This window comes from Tursiops truncatus, chromosome 1 (genome assembly GCF_011762595.2).
Source record: "Tursiops truncatus isolate mTurTru1 chromosome 1, mTurTru1.mat.Y, whole genome shotgun sequence".
NCBI classification, from domain to species: Eukaryota; Metazoa; Chordata; class Mammalia; order Artiodactyla; family Delphinidae; genus Tursiops; species Tursiops truncatus.
Genome location: NC_047034.1, coordinates 118,314,859 through 118,330,407, shown reverse-complemented (window position 1 = coordinate 118,330,407; position 15,549 = coordinate 118,314,859). Strand labels below are relative to the sequence as shown.

The window sequence follows — 15,549 nt, the reverse complement described above, 5'->3', positions numbered from 1 at the left end:
GGCGGGCTCCTTAGTTGCGGCTGGTGGGCTCCTTAGTTGTGGCATGCGAACTCTTAGTTGCGGCATGCATGTGGGATCTAGTTCCCAGACCAGGGATCCAACCCAGGCCCCCTGTATTGGGAGCGTGGAGTGTTAACCCCTGTGCCACCAGGGAAATCCCCAGGGTGGGTTTTAAGAATAGATTTTCTTTAGACTCTGCTACTAACTATCGTCCACTTTGGGGATTGTGTTAATTAAGAAGAAAAAGAACAGCTAATATTTGAGTGCCTGTGGTGTAACTGACACTGTGCTACACATTTAAAATATATTGTGCATTTCCCCCATTACACTCTTGTTTTGGTAGTACTATAATTTCTATTAAAGATCAGGAAACAGCAACTCAGAGAGAATAACTTGTCCAAGGACACACAATTTAGAAGTCATAGGTCCAGGATTCCATTTCATGCTCTTAATTCATGTTACTTCTCATGTCTTCTTGAGTATCAAATAATTTTAGTACTATTTATTATTTTATTATTATTATTTTTTTTTGGCTGCACCACACGGCCTATAGGATCTTAGTTCCCCAACCAGGGATTGAACCCGGGCCCTTGGGGCAGTGAAAGCTCAGAGTCCTAACCACTGGACCGTCAGGTAATTCCCAGGAAATTTTTAATCTTATCTTTTCAAATGTTGATGCTCCCCCATTGTCTGTATTCTCTCCTATAACTCCTGTTAACTATAGGTTGTACAGTGAACACTCCCTATTTCTACCTCTGTGTGTCAGTGGTTCTCAAACTATCTGTGGTGAAAGATTGTTTTTAATTTCCAATCAATTGTGAACCATTATTCTTGTAAAATATAAGAATGTCACAATAATATCAAATTGTTGCAAATGCTTACTCTCACTTTCTGTATCATGAACTAGGCCAGTAACAATTTGTGGACTGGCAGTGATCCACAGATCAAACTTGGATTAGTACTGCTCTGTATCTCTTAACCTCAATTTCGTAATTTATCTTTGCTGTATTCTAGATAATTTTCTCAGATTTACTTTTCAGTTTTTCTTACCCTGTGTCTAATCTGCTACTTAATCCATTTAATGACTTTTTTCATTTCTAGAATTTATGTTTGGTTCTTTTTCATCTCCACCCTTTCTTTTATGGTAGCCTGTTTTTTTAACATAGCTTCTTATTCTCCTTTTATCTCCTTAATTATATAATACTTAAGTTATAGTCACTTTCTGATATTTTTCTGTTATCTCAAGTTATTAGGGTGATTATTTTTTTGGTCTGTTGCATGTGTTCTCTCTGTCATGACCAGTTATTTCCTCTCTTAATTTTTGCTTGTAAGTTTATCTGCAGCAGGTATTATTTTCCTTCAATGCATTGTGGAAGCATCCAGGGGAATTGGTTTTTGTACTTTTATCAGGTAGTCCAGAGGTTTCAGCATTCTAAGAGCTGTTTTTAAATCAAGTATTTCTTTGTGTTTGTCACCAAAAAGAGACTCTACATTAGCTCATTTATGTTGCCAGAACTATATGTATACAGATTAGTGGAATGTATATTTATTATTAAATATTAGTTTAGTTTAATTGTAAACAGATAACATAATTTCCAGGTCCTCCCCACCAAGTATCTGATGATAACTCTTCTGGCTATTTTCAACTCAATATGGAATCTTTTATGTTCCACTTCTTACAGACTCTGAAGTTGATATTTTTTCCTCATGGCTCTTACTGTTAAGTGTAGAAAAATCTTTGTTTTTGCTTACTACTTTTCTAGGCTAAACAAAGGTAACACTAAAGGGCTGATTTATATATAGCTTTGGTCTATTATTTCCAAAAAGAAAGAATAGTTTTTTTTGTTTTGTTTTAAGAGACATTATAGAGTGTAGTACTCTAATCACAGCTCTCCTATTCATTACCATGTTTATTATTGTTGTTAATATCACTTCTCTCTTTAAGAGAACACTATGTCACTACTTACCCTCACAGTGCTTAACTTGATGTGGTTAAAGAAAGCTGCCAAAAACAGAGAATGGTACTTTTTTTAACCAATGAGTAGAGCTAGGAACATTGATAACAAATTACGGGATGGTAGAATCTCTTAATGGCAATAACTGCCTACTCCTTTGTCTAGTCAAAACCCTCCATCCAGGTGAAGTTGGAGTGGTTTGGTGTGATATGAAAAAAATCTGTTGAGAATAACTCCCATTTGTATTGATTATTATTGCTAGTTAGCAGTAACTTTTCTTGAGGGGAAAATGGATGAGGGAAAATGTTATTTGGGACTTAAGACTGAAATAAGATGTACTTAGAAAGAAATATACTTATATCTCCCTGTTACTTAACCATTTTATGCTCAGAATTCTTTCATATCTTCTCATCACACTCAGATTAAAATTCAGAGTCCTTAAAATGGTCATCTGTCATCCACAGTGACCTTTTGTTGTTGTTTTTAACTTTACTCTTCCCGCTAGATATCCACTTGCTCATTCATTTCATTAAAGAATGTACCCTTGATTACCCTGTGTAAAAAAACACCTCCAACATTCTATATAGTATTCCCACTTTTTTTCTTCGTCTTAGCACTGCCCAACATTATACCATGTATGTGTTTGTTTATTGTCTTTCTTTACTGCCTCACTAGAATGTAATATCCATAAAAGTAGTAAATTTCTGTGTTGGAAACCTTTAGATTTCTAGCACTTGTGATATGTTTTGCAGTGTGAACTTCTCAACAAATAGTAGTAATTGAACTACTACTATATTAAAATATTAATAAGTAGCTGCTTTCTTTGTTCTAGGCACTATCCTAAGTGCTCTACATGTATTAATTAATTTAATCCACACAATACTATAGAGTAAGTACTGGTAGTCTTATTTATTATACGTAAGAACATCAGTTAATGATGAAATCAAGATTTGAACCTGGGGAGGAACTTCAAGATGGTGGAGGAGTGAGACGTGGAGATTGCCTTCCTCCCCACAAATACATCAGAAATACATCTACATGTGGAACAACTCCTACAGAACACCTCCTGAATGCTCTCAGAAGACCTCAGACTTTCCAAAAGGCAAGAAACTCCCCACGTACCTGGGTGGGGCAAAAGAAAAAAGAAAAAACAGAGACAAAAGAATAGGGATGGGACCTGCACCTCTGGGAGGGAGCTGTGAAGGAGGAAAGGTTTCCATACACTAGGAAGCCCCTTCACTGGTGGAGACAGGGGTGGCGGGGCGGGGGAAGCTTCGGAGCCACGGAGGAGAGCACAGCAACACGGGTTCAGAGGACAAAGCAGAGAGATTCCCGCACAGAGCATCAGTGCCGACCAGCACCCACCAGCCTGAGAGGCTTGTTTGCTCACCTGCTGGCGTGGGCGGGGGCTGAGAGCTGAGGCTCGGGCTTCGGTCGGATCCCAGGGAGAGGACTGGGGTCGGCTGAGTGAACACAGCCTGAAGGGGGCTAGTGCGCCACAGCTAGCCAAGAGGGAGTCTGGGAAAAAGTCTGGACCTGCCTAAGAGGCAAGAGACCATTATTCCGGGGTGCGCGAGGAGAGGAGATTCAGAGCACTGCCTAAACGAGCTACAGAGATGGGCACAAGCCGTGGCTATTAGCGCGGACACCAAGACGGGCTGAAATGCTAAGGCTGCTGCTGCAGCCACCAAGAAGCCTATGTGCAAGCACAGGTCACTATCCACACCTCCCCTCCTGGGAGCCTGTGCAGCCCACCACTGCCAGGGTCCCGTGATCCAGGGACAACTTCCCTGGAGAACAAATGGCACGCCTCACGCTGTTGCAATGTCATGCCGGCCTCTGCCAATGCAGGCTCGCCCCTCATTCCGTACCCCTCCCTCCCCCCGGCCTGAGTGAGCCAGAGCCCCCTAATCAGCTGCTACTTTAACCCCCTCCTGTCTGAGCGAAGAACAGACGCTCTCAGGTGACCTACATGTGGAGGCGGGGCCAAATCCAAAGCTGAACCCCAGGAGCTGTGTGAGCAAAGAAGAGAAAGGGAAATCTCTCCCAGTAGCCTCTGGAGCAGTGGATTAAATCTCCACAATCAACTTGATGGACCCTGCATCTGTGGAATACCTGTATAGACAACGAATAATCCCAAAATTGAGGAGGTAGACTTTGGGAGCAACGATATATATATTTTTACTTTTTCTCGTTTTGTGAGTGCGCATGTGTATGCTGCTTTGTGTGCTTTTGTCTGTATAGCTTTGCTTTTACCATTTATCCTAGGGTTCTGTCCGTCTGGTTTATTTATTTTTATTTTTTTTTAGTATAGTTTTTAGTGCCTGTTATTGTTAGTGGATTTGTTTTTTGGTTTGGTTGCTCTCTTCTTTCTTTGTTTCTTATCACTTTTTAATTTTTTTTATTTTTAATAATTTTAATTTTTTATTTTAATAACTTTATTTTATTTTATTTTTTCTTTCTTTCTTTCTTTCTTTCTTTTTTTCTCCCTTTTCTTCTGAGCCGTGTGGCTGACAGGGTCTTGGTGCTCTGACCGGGTGTCATGCCTGTGCCTCTGAGGTGGGAGAGCCGAGTTCAGGACATTGGTCCACCAGAGGTCTCTCGGCTCCACGTAATATTAAATGACGAAAGCTCTCCCAGAGATCTCCGTCTCAACGCTAAGGCCCAGCTCCACTTAACAACCAGCAAGCTGTAGTGCTGGACACCCTATGCCAAACAACTAGCAAGACAGGAATACAACCCCACCCATTAGCAGAGACGCTGCCTAAAATCATAATAAAGTCAAAGACACCCCAAAACACACACCGGATGCGGTCCTGCCTACCAGAAAGACAAGATCCAGCCTCATCCTCCAGAACACAGGCACCAGTCCCCTCCACAAGGAAGCCTACACAACCCACTGAACCAGACTTAGCCACTGGGGGCAGACACCACAAACAACAGGAACTACGAACCTACAGCCTGTGAAAAGGAGACCCCAAACACAGTAAGTTAAGCAAAATGAGAAGACAGAGAAACACACAGCAGATGAAAGAGCAAGGCAAAAACCCACCAGACCAAACAAATGAGGAAATAGGCAGTCTACCTGAAAAAGAATTCAGAGTAATAATAGTAAAGATGATCCAAAATCTTGGAAATAGAATGGAGAGAAAACAAGAAACGTTTAACAAGGACCTAGAAGAACTAAAGAGCAAACAAACAGTGATGAACAACACAATAAATGAAATTAAAATTTCTCTAGAAGGAATCAAGAGCAGAATAACTAGGCAGAAGAACGGATAAGTGACCTGGAAGATAAAATAGTGGAAATACCTACTGCAGAGCAGAATAAAGAGAAAAGAATGAAAAGAATTTAGGACAGTCTTAGAGACCTCTGGGACAACATTAAATGCACCAACATTTGAATTATAGGGGTCCCAGAAGAAGAAGAGAAAAAGAACGGGACTGAGAAAATATTTGAAGAGATTATAGTTGAAAACTTCCCTAATATGGGAAAGGAAATAGTTAATCAAGCCCAGAAAGCACAGAGAGTCCCATACAGGAAAATCCAAGAAGAAACACACCAAGACACATATTAATCAAACTATCAAAAATCAAATACAAATGGCTTCCCTGGTGGCGCAGTGGTTGAGAGTCCGCCTGCCGATGCAGGGGTCACGGGTTCGTGCCCCGGTCCAGGAAGATCCCACATGCCGTGGAGCGGCTGGGCCCGTGAGCCATGACCGCTGAGCCTGCACGTCCGGAACCTGTGCTCCGCAACGGGAGAGGCCACAGCAGTGAGAGGCCCGCGTACCAGAAAAAAAAAAATCAAATACAAAGAAAAAATATTAAAAGCCGCAAGGGAAAAGCAACAAATAAAATACAAGGGAATCCTCATAAGGTTAACAGCTGATCTTTCAGCAGAAACTCTGCAAGCCAGAAGGGAGTGGCAGGACATATTTAAAGTGATGAAAGGGAAAAACCTAAAACCAAGATTACTCTACCCAGGAAGGATCTCATTCAGATTCGACAGAGAAATTAAAACCTTTATAGACAAGCAAGAGCTAAGAGAATTCAGCACCACCAAACCAGCTTTACAACAAATGCTAAAGGAACTTCTCTAGGCAGGAGACACAAGAGAAGGAAAAGAGCTACACTAACAAACCCAAAACAATTAAGAAAATGGTAATAGGAACATATCAATAATTACCTTAAATGTAAATGGATTAAATGCTCCAAGCAAAAGACATAGACTGGCTGAATGGATACAAAAACAAGACCCATTAAAATACGCTGTATAGAAGAGACCCACTTCAGACCTAGGGATACATATGGACTAAAAGTGAGGGGATGGAAAAAGATATTCCATGCAAATGGAAATCAAAAGAAAGCTGCAGTAGCAATTCTCATATCAGATGAAATAGACTTTAAAATAAAGACTATTACAAGAGACAAAGACACTACATAATGATCAAGGGACCAATCCAAGAATAAAATATAACAATTGTAAATATTTATGCACCCAACATAGAAGCATCTCAATACATAACACAAATGCTAACAGCCATAAAAGGGGAAATTGACAGTAACACAATAATAGTAGGGGAATTGAACACACCACTTTAACCAATGGACAGATCATCCAAAATGAAAATAAATAAGAAAACACAAGCTTTAAATGATACATTTAAAGATGGACTTAACTGATATTTATAAGACATTCCATCCAAAAACAACAGAATATACTTTCTTCTCACGTGCTCATGGAACATTCTCCAGGATGGATCATAACTTGGGTCACAAATCAAGCCTTGGTAAATTTAAGAAAATTGAAATCATATCAGGTATCTTTTCCTACCACAATGCTATGAGATTAGATATGAATCATGGGGAAAAATCTGTAAAAAATACAAATACATGGAGGCTAAACAATACACTACTTAATAACCAAGAGATCACTGAAGAAATCAGATAAGAAATCAAAAAATACCTAGAGACAAATGACAATGAAAACACAACTACCCAAAACCTATGGGATGCAGCAAAAGCAGTTCTAAGAGGGAAGTTTATAGCAATACACTCCTACCTCAAGAAACATCTCAAATAAACAACCTAACCTTACACCTAAAGCAATTAGAGAAAGAAGAATAAAAAAACCCCAAAGTTAATAGAAGGAAAGAACTCATAAAGATCAGTTCAGAAATAAATGAAAAATAAATGAAGGAAATAGTAGCAAAGATCAGTAAGACTAAAAGCTGGTTCTTGGAGAAGATAAACAAAATTGATAAGCCATTAGCCAGACTCATCAAGAAAAAAAGGGGAAAGAGTCATCAATAGAATAAGAAATGAAAAAGGAGAAGTAACTACTGACACTGCAGAAATACAAAGGATCATGAGAGATTACTACAAGCAGCTGTATTACAATAAAATGGACAACCTGGAAGAAATGGACAAATTCTTAGAAAAGCACAACCTTCTGAGACTGAACCAGGAAGAAATAGAAAATATAAACAGACCAATCACAAGCACTAAAATTGAAATTGTGATTAAAAACCTTCCAACAACCAAAGCCCAGGACCAGAGAGATTCACAGGCAAATTCTGTCAAACATTTAGAGAAGAGCTAACACCTGTCCTTCTCAAACTCTTCCAAAATATAGCAGAGGGAGGAACACTCCGAAACTCATTCTATGAGACCACCATCACCCTGATACCAAAACCAGACAAAGATGTCACAAAGAAAGAAAACTACAGGCCAATATCACTGATGCACATAGGTGCAAAAATCCTCAACAAAATACTAGTAAACAGAATCCAACAGCAAATTAAAAGGATCATACACCATGATCAAGTGGGGTTTATCCCAGGAATGCAAGGATTCTTCAATATATGCAAATCAATCAATGTGATACACCATATTAACAAATTGAAGGAGAAAAACCATATGATCATCTCAACAGATGCCAAAAAAGCTTTCGACAAAATTCAATACCCATTTATCTTAAAAACCCTCCAGAAAGTAGGCATAGAGGGAACTTACCTCAACATAATAAAGGCCATATATGACAAACCCATAGCCAACATCGTTCTCAATGTTAAAAAACTGAAACCATTTCCACTAAGATCAGGAACAAGACAAGGTTGCCCACTCTCAGCACTCTTATTCAACATAGTTTTGGACGTTTTAGCCACAGCAATCAGAGAAGAAAAAGAAAAAAAAGGAATACAAATCGGAAAAGAAGAAGTAAAGCTGTCACTGTTTGCAGATGACATGATACTATACACAGAGAATCCTAAAGATGCTACCAGAAAACTACTAGAGCTAATCAATGAATTTGGTAAAGTAGCAGGATACAAATTAATGCACAGAAATCTCTTGTATTCCTATACACTAATGATGTAAAATCTGAAAGAGAAATTAAGGAAACACTCCTATTTACCATTGCAACAAAAGGAATAAAATACCTAGGAATAAACCTACCTACGGAGACGAAAGACCTGTATGCAGCAAACTATAAGACACTGATGAAAGAAATTAAAGATGATACAAACAGATGGAGAGATATACCATGTTATTGGATTGGAAGAATCAACATTGTGAAAATGACTCTACTACCCAAAGCAATCTACAAATTCAGTGCAATCCCTAACAAATTACCAGTGGAATTTTTTACAGAACTAGAACAAAACATCATAAAATTCGTATGGAGACACAAAAGACCCCGAATAGCCAAAGCAATCTCGAGAAAGACAAACAAAGTTGGACGAATCAGGCTCACTGACTTCAGAGTCTACTACAAAGCTACAGTAATCAAGACACTATGGTATTGGCACAAAAAGGGAAATATAGATCAGTGGAACAGGATAGAATGCCCAGAGATAAACCCATGCACATATGGTCACGTTATCTTTGATAAAGGATGCAAGAATATACAATGGAGAAAAGACAGCCTCTTGAATACATGGTGCTGGGAGAACTGTACAGCTACATGTAAAAGAATGAAATTAGAACACTGCCTAACACCATACACAACAATAAACTCAAAATGTATTAAAGACCTAAATGTAAATCCAGACACTATAAAACTCTTAGAGGAAAACATAGGCAGTACACTCTATGACATAAATCACAGCAAGATCCTTTTTGACCCACCTCCTAGAGAAATGGAAATAAAAACAAAAATAAACAAGTGGACCTAATGGAACTTAAATGTGTTTGTTTGCACAGCAAAGGAAACCATAAAGAAGATGAAAAGACAACCCTCAGAATGGGAGAAAATATTTGCAATTGGAGCAACTGACAAAGGATTAATCTCCAAAATATACAAGCAGCTCATTCAGCTCAATATCAAAAAAGTAAACACACAATCCATAAATGGGCAGAAGACCTAAATAGACATTTCTTCAAAGAAAATATACAGTTTGCCAACAAGCACCTGAAAGGTTGCTCAACATCACTAATCATTAGAGAAATGCATATCAAAACTACAATGAGGTGTCACCTCACACCAGTCAGAATGGCCCTCATCAAAAAATCTACAAACAATAAATGCTGGAGAGGGTTTGGCAAAAAGGGAACCCTCTTGCACTGTTGGTGGGAATGTAAATTGATATAACCACTATGGAGAACAGTATGGAGGTTCCTTAAAAAAGTTAAAATAGAACTACCATACAACCCAGCAATGTCACTACTGGGCATATATACTGAGAAAACCATAATTCAAAAAGAGTCATGTACCACAATGTTCATTGCAGCTTTATGTACAATAGGCAGGACATGGAAGCAACCTAAATGTCCATTGACAGATGAATGGATAAAGAAGATGTGGCGCATATATAAAGTGGAATATTACTCATCCATAAGAAGAAACGAACTTGAGTTATTCGTAGTGAGGTGGATGGACCTAGAGTCTGTCATACAGAGTGAAGTAAGTCAGAAAGAAAAACAAATACCGTATGCTAACACATATATATGGAATATATAAAAATAATGGTTCTGAAGAATCTAGGGGCAGGACAGGAATAAAGACGCAGGTGTAGAGAATGGACTTGAGGACACAGGGTAGGGGGAAGGGTAAGCTGGGAGGAAGTGAGAGAGTGGCATCACTAATATATACTACCAAATGTAAAATAGATAGCTAGTGGGAAGCAGCCGCATAGCACAGGGAGATCAGCTTGTTGCTTTTTGACCCCCTAGAGGGGTGGGGGGTGGGAGGGAGATGCAAGAGGGTGGAGATATGGGGACATATGCGTAACTGGTTCACTTTGTTATAAAGCAGAAACTAACACACCATTGTGAAGCAATTATATTCCAATAATGATGTTGAAAAAAAGAAAAAAGATGTGAACCCAAGTAGTCACTTATTAAAGAGTCTGTCCTCTTTGCACACTCTACATGTACTATTTCCAGAGATATAAAAGAAGTTTGATATAGCCTCTGCCCTCAGGAGCCTTTGACTTTGGAGATAAGATACATATCAGAAAAGAAATATTAAGAAATAATATAGAGCAGTATAACATTAAGTCCCAAAATGAGAGCTACAGACAGGGTTACAGAACCAAAAGGAGAGAGACTGTCTTGGGCTAGATGCATTACAGGGAATCTGAGCTGGATTTACAACAGAGTTTCTCAAAGCATGGGCTGAAATGGAAGTGAATGAGACTCTTTGGAAGTATGAATTAAAAACGTAAACTGGGTACCACCCTAGATTTTTAAATCAAAATCTTTCAAGAGAAGCATGGGCATGTTATACCAGGTTGCTGAGGCTGTATTGAAATAAATGAGTCTGCCTAATGCCAATGGGAATATAAATTGGTATAACTTTTATGAACCACATTTTGGCAATATATATCTAAAGTACCTTTGGGCCCACATTGCAATGGTTATCCTTTAGCTATATTTCATATAATATTTATCTTTCAGATATATTCCCATTATGTGCAGCATGACATATTTATAGGTTGTTTATTTCAGCATTGTGTGGAAACAGCCTAATACTAGAAACAGCCAAGATTTTGATCATCAATACAGTGGAATATCCTGCAGTTCTAAAAAAGAATAAAGAAGTTCTCTATGTATTGATATATACAGTGCTTAGATTTATTGATAAGTAAGAAAAGCAAAATGAAAACCCATCAACATGATAGGCTACCATATGTGTAAAAAAGGGAGAGACAATGGGGGGGGCGGGAAAAAAATGAGGGATAGACAATAGATGTATTTGCTTACGTGGGTATATAATATCTCTGAGAGAATGAAAAACAAACTGTTAACCTGATTACCTCCAGGAGGGGGAATTAAATGGGGTGGGGAAGGGCAGGGATGATACAAGTAGGAAGAAAATTTGAACTTTAAACTGGTAGTTGTATTACCTATTCAAAAATGAAACCAAAAACAAAAAACTGAAAGAATCATTGACTTAGAAGAATGGACACAATTCAGGCAGATAGTAATAAGGGAAGATATTACTTTCTTTATCCTACATAGGAATTATTCACATTGGTTAATAATGCCTCCTCTAAGACTTAATTACCACACCAGTCTCAAGCAACTTGTCATGTTCTAAAGTACTAAATAGAGTAAATATATGAAATTGAACACCTCAGTTTTTTCTTTTATTTTTTGTGACCTTTAGTTCCTATTAGTTTGTACACAGTCATAGAATGTGTGGGGTCTTTGTTATAACCAATCGGTCTTCAAAACCCATTTTGGTGTTGCATACTACACAAAGCACCTTTCTAATAATCTTAATATTCTTGTTTCTGAATGTCTTTATGACTTCTTTGAATGTATATTAAAGGATATGTTCCATTCCACGTCCATTGTAGAATAATTTATGTGATACAATCTAAGTAAAATTAAGTAAAAAAAGTTATTCATAATCCCATTGTCCAGAGGAAATTACTGTGATTTTTTTCATTTTGCTCTATATTCCCTTTATCCAAAAAAAAATATATATATATATATATATATATATATATATATATATATATAGTGCATGTGTCTGTGTTTTTTTAATTGATGTATAGACGACATATAATATATTGGTTTCAGGTGTACAACATAGTGATTGACAGGCAAACACATTAAGAAATGATCATCTGGGCTTCCCTGGTGGCGCAGTGGTTGAGAGTCCGCCTGCCTATTCAGGGGACACAGGTTCGTGTCCCGGTCCGGGAGGATCCCACATGCCACGGAGCGGCTGGGCCCGTGAGCCATGGCCACTGGGCCTGCACGACCGGAGCCTGTGCTCTGCTGTGGGAGAGGCCACAACAGTGAGAGGCCCGTGTGTACCGCAAAAGAAAAAAAAAATGATCACCACTATAAGTCTAGTAACCATCTTTCAACATACTAAATTACTGTAGTATTATTGACTATATTCCTTATGCTGTATATAACATCCCTAATTTTATATAACATGGGAGTGCATATATCTTTTTGAATTAGTGTTTTTCTTTTCTTCAGGTAAACCCAGAAGTGGAATTGCTGGATCATATGATCGTACTATTTTTAATTTTTTGAGGAACCTATATACCGTTTTCCATAGTGGCTGCACCAATTTACATTCCCACCAGCAGTACACGAGGGTTTCATTTTCTCCACATTGTTGCCAACACTTGTTATTGGTTGTCTTTTTGATAACAGCCTTTCTGACAGGTGTGAGGCAATATTTCATTGTGGTTTTGATTTGCATTTTCCTGATGATTAGTGACTTTGAGCATCTTTTCATGTGTCTACTGGCCATCTTTGTGTTTTTGGAAAAATATCTAATCAAGTCCTCTGCCCATTTTTTATTGGATTTCTTTTTTTGATAAGTTGCATTTTTTAATGTAATTTGGATATTAACCCTTATCAAATATATCATTTACAAATATCTTCTCCCATTCAGTAGGTTGCTTTTTCATTTTGTTGATGATTTCCTTCACTGTGCAAAAGCTTTTTAGGTTTTACTTTTATCTACTCCCATTTGTTTATTTTTGCTTTTGTTGCCCTTGCCTGAGGAGACAGGTCCAAAAAATATTGATAAGACCAATGTAAAAAAGCATACTGCCTCTGTTTCCTTCTAGGAGTTCTATGGTTTTTGGTCTTACTTTTAATTCTTTAATCCATTTTGAGTTTATTTTTGTATATGGTGTAAAGAAATGGTCCAGTTTTGTGTTTTGTCTTTTTTTTAAACTGGCTGTCTTTTCCCCATTGTATATTCTTACCTTCTTTGTTGAAGATTAATTGATCGTATAAGTGTGCATTTATTTCTGGGCTTTCTATTCTGTTCCATTGATCTATATGTCTATTTTTGTGCCAGTATCATACTGTTTTGATTCCTATGGCTTTGTAGTATAATTTGAAATCAGGAAGCATGATACCTCCAGCTTTGTTCTTTCTCAAGATTTCTTTGGTTATTCAGCGTCTTTTTGGTTCCATACAAATTATAGGATTATTTGTTCTAGTTCTGTGAAAAATTCTGTTGGTATTTTGATATTCATATTGTTATGAATCTGTAGATTGCTTTGGATAGTATGGGTATTTTAACAATATTAATTCTTCCAATCCATTAGCATGGACTCTCTATTTGTATCATCTTTTGTTTCTTTCATCAGTGTCTCACAGTTTTCAGAGTACAGGTCTTTTACCTCCTTGATTACTTCTATTCCTAGGTATTCTTTTTGATGCAGTTGTAAATGGGATCGTTTTCTTTTCTCTGACAGATCATTATTAGTGTATGAAAATGCTACAGCATTCTGATAGCTTTTTTGTGGAGTCTGTAGGGTTTTCTATGTCATCATCTGCAAACAGTGACAGTTTTACTTCTTCCTTTCTAGTGTGGATGATTTTTACCTCTTTTTCTTGTCTAATTGTTGTGGATAGGACTCCCAATTCTATGTTGAATAAAAGTGGTGGGAGTGGGCATCCTTATCTTGTTCCTGATCTTTGAGGAAATGCTTTCAGCTTTTTGCCATTGAGTATGATGTTAGCTGTGGTTTTTGTCATTTATGTCCTTAATTATGTTGAGGTATGTTCCCTCTGCACACACTTAGTTGAGTGTTTTTATCATAAATTGGTGTTGAATTTTGTCAAAAGCTTTTTCTGCATCTATTGAAATGTTTATATGGTTTTTATCTTTCATTTCGTTAATGTGGTTTATCACGTTGACTGACTTGCGGCTATTTAACCATCCTTGCATCCCTGGGATAAATCTCTTTTGATCTCATGGTATATGATCTTTTTAAGATATTAATGAATTTGGTTTGCTATTATTTGTTGAGGATTTTAGCATCTATGTTCATCTGGGATATTGGCCTGTAATTTTTATGTATTTTTACTTTTTGTTTTTGGTAGTGATTTGGTTTTGGTATCAGAGTAATGCTGTCTTTGTAGAGTGAGTTTGGGAGCATTCCTTTCTCAATTTTTTGGAATAGTTTGAGAAGGATAGGTGTTAAGTCTTTGTTAAATGTCTGGTAGAATTCACCTGTGAAGCTGTCTGGTCCTGGACTTCCGTTTCTTGGGAGTTTTTCATTACTGATTCAATTTCACTACTAGTAATTGGTCTGTTCAAATTTCTTTTTCTTCCTTATTTAGTCTTCTTAGGTTCTATGTCTAAATGAATTTACCCATTTCTTCTAGGTTGTCTAATTTGTTGGCATGTAATTTTTGTAGTAATCTCATGATATTTTGTGTGTCTGTGATATTGGTTGCATCTTGTCCTCTTTTGTTTCTGATTTTATTTGTTTGGGTCCTGTCTTTTTTTTATGAGTCTGGCTAAAGATTTATCAATTTTTTTTTAATCTTTTCAAAGAATCAGCTCTTAGTTTCATTGATCTCTTTTGTATTTTTTTGTCTTGATTTCATTTATTTCCACTCTGAGCTGTATTATTTCCTTTGTTCTATTAACTTTGGACTTATTTTTCTTTTTAAGTTTCTTTATGTGTAAGGTTAATTGTCTATTTGAGATTTTTCTTGTTTCTTGAGGAAGGCCTGTATTGCTATAAACTTCTTAGAACTGCCTTTGTTATGTCCCATAGATTTTAGAACATTGTGCTTCCATTTTCATTAGTCTCCAGGTATTTTTAAATTTCCTCTTTGATTTCTTCAGTGAACCATTGGGTTTTTTAGTAGCATGTTGTTTAGATTCCACACGTTTGTGTTTTTTGCAGGATTTTTTTGTTTTTGTAGTTGATTTATAGTCTCTACCGTTGTGGTCAAAAAAGATGTTTGACATGATTTCAACCCTGTTACATTTATTGAGACTTTTTTTTGTGGCCTAACATGTTATCTATCATGCAGAATGTTCCATGTGCTCTTTAACAGAATGTGTGTTCTGCTCTTTTGGGGTCATGAATATATTTTTCCAAAGCTGTAAGCATACTACATATTTGAAATTTTCACATATCAAGGTATGGTGAACATATTTCCATCTTATAACATATCTTGGCCATATAACTCATAGAAAACTTACTGTCTCCTCTTGAAAGTATTTGTCTAAGTCTCCTATTTAATTATGAACCTGTAGAGGATAAGAAACATCTTTTATTTGTCTTTGTCACTTTCCCATCAGCACCTGATACAGTGCCACATTATTTTTCACTATCTATGGCAATTTTCTTTAAAAAGTCCCAGG

The 15,549-nt window shown here is 37.3% G+C and overlaps 1 protein-coding gene across 6 annotated transcripts in view; it reads left to right on the top strand.

Moving 5' to 3' along the window:
* Nucleotides 1-15,549, top strand: part of ACADM (acyl-CoA dehydrogenase medium chain) — a 49,018-nt gene that overhangs the window by 30,645 nt on the left and 2,824 nt on the right. Inside the window, exon 11 of one of the 6 annotated variants that reach the window (XR_012324224.1) lies at nucleotides 554-633. The exons of 4 other annotated variants lie outside the window; for them this stretch is intronic. Coding sequence is in view for 1 of the 2 variants with exons in the window: in XM_073788278.1 (XP_073644379.1) it covers nucleotides 12,399-12,455 (57 nt within the window). In the remaining variant the exon portion in view is untranslated. Of the gene's footprint in view, nucleotides 1-553; nucleotides 634-12,398; nucleotides 12,567-15,549 lie in introns of those variants that run through there. One more of the 6 variants, XM_073788278.1, reaches the window with a different exon arrangement.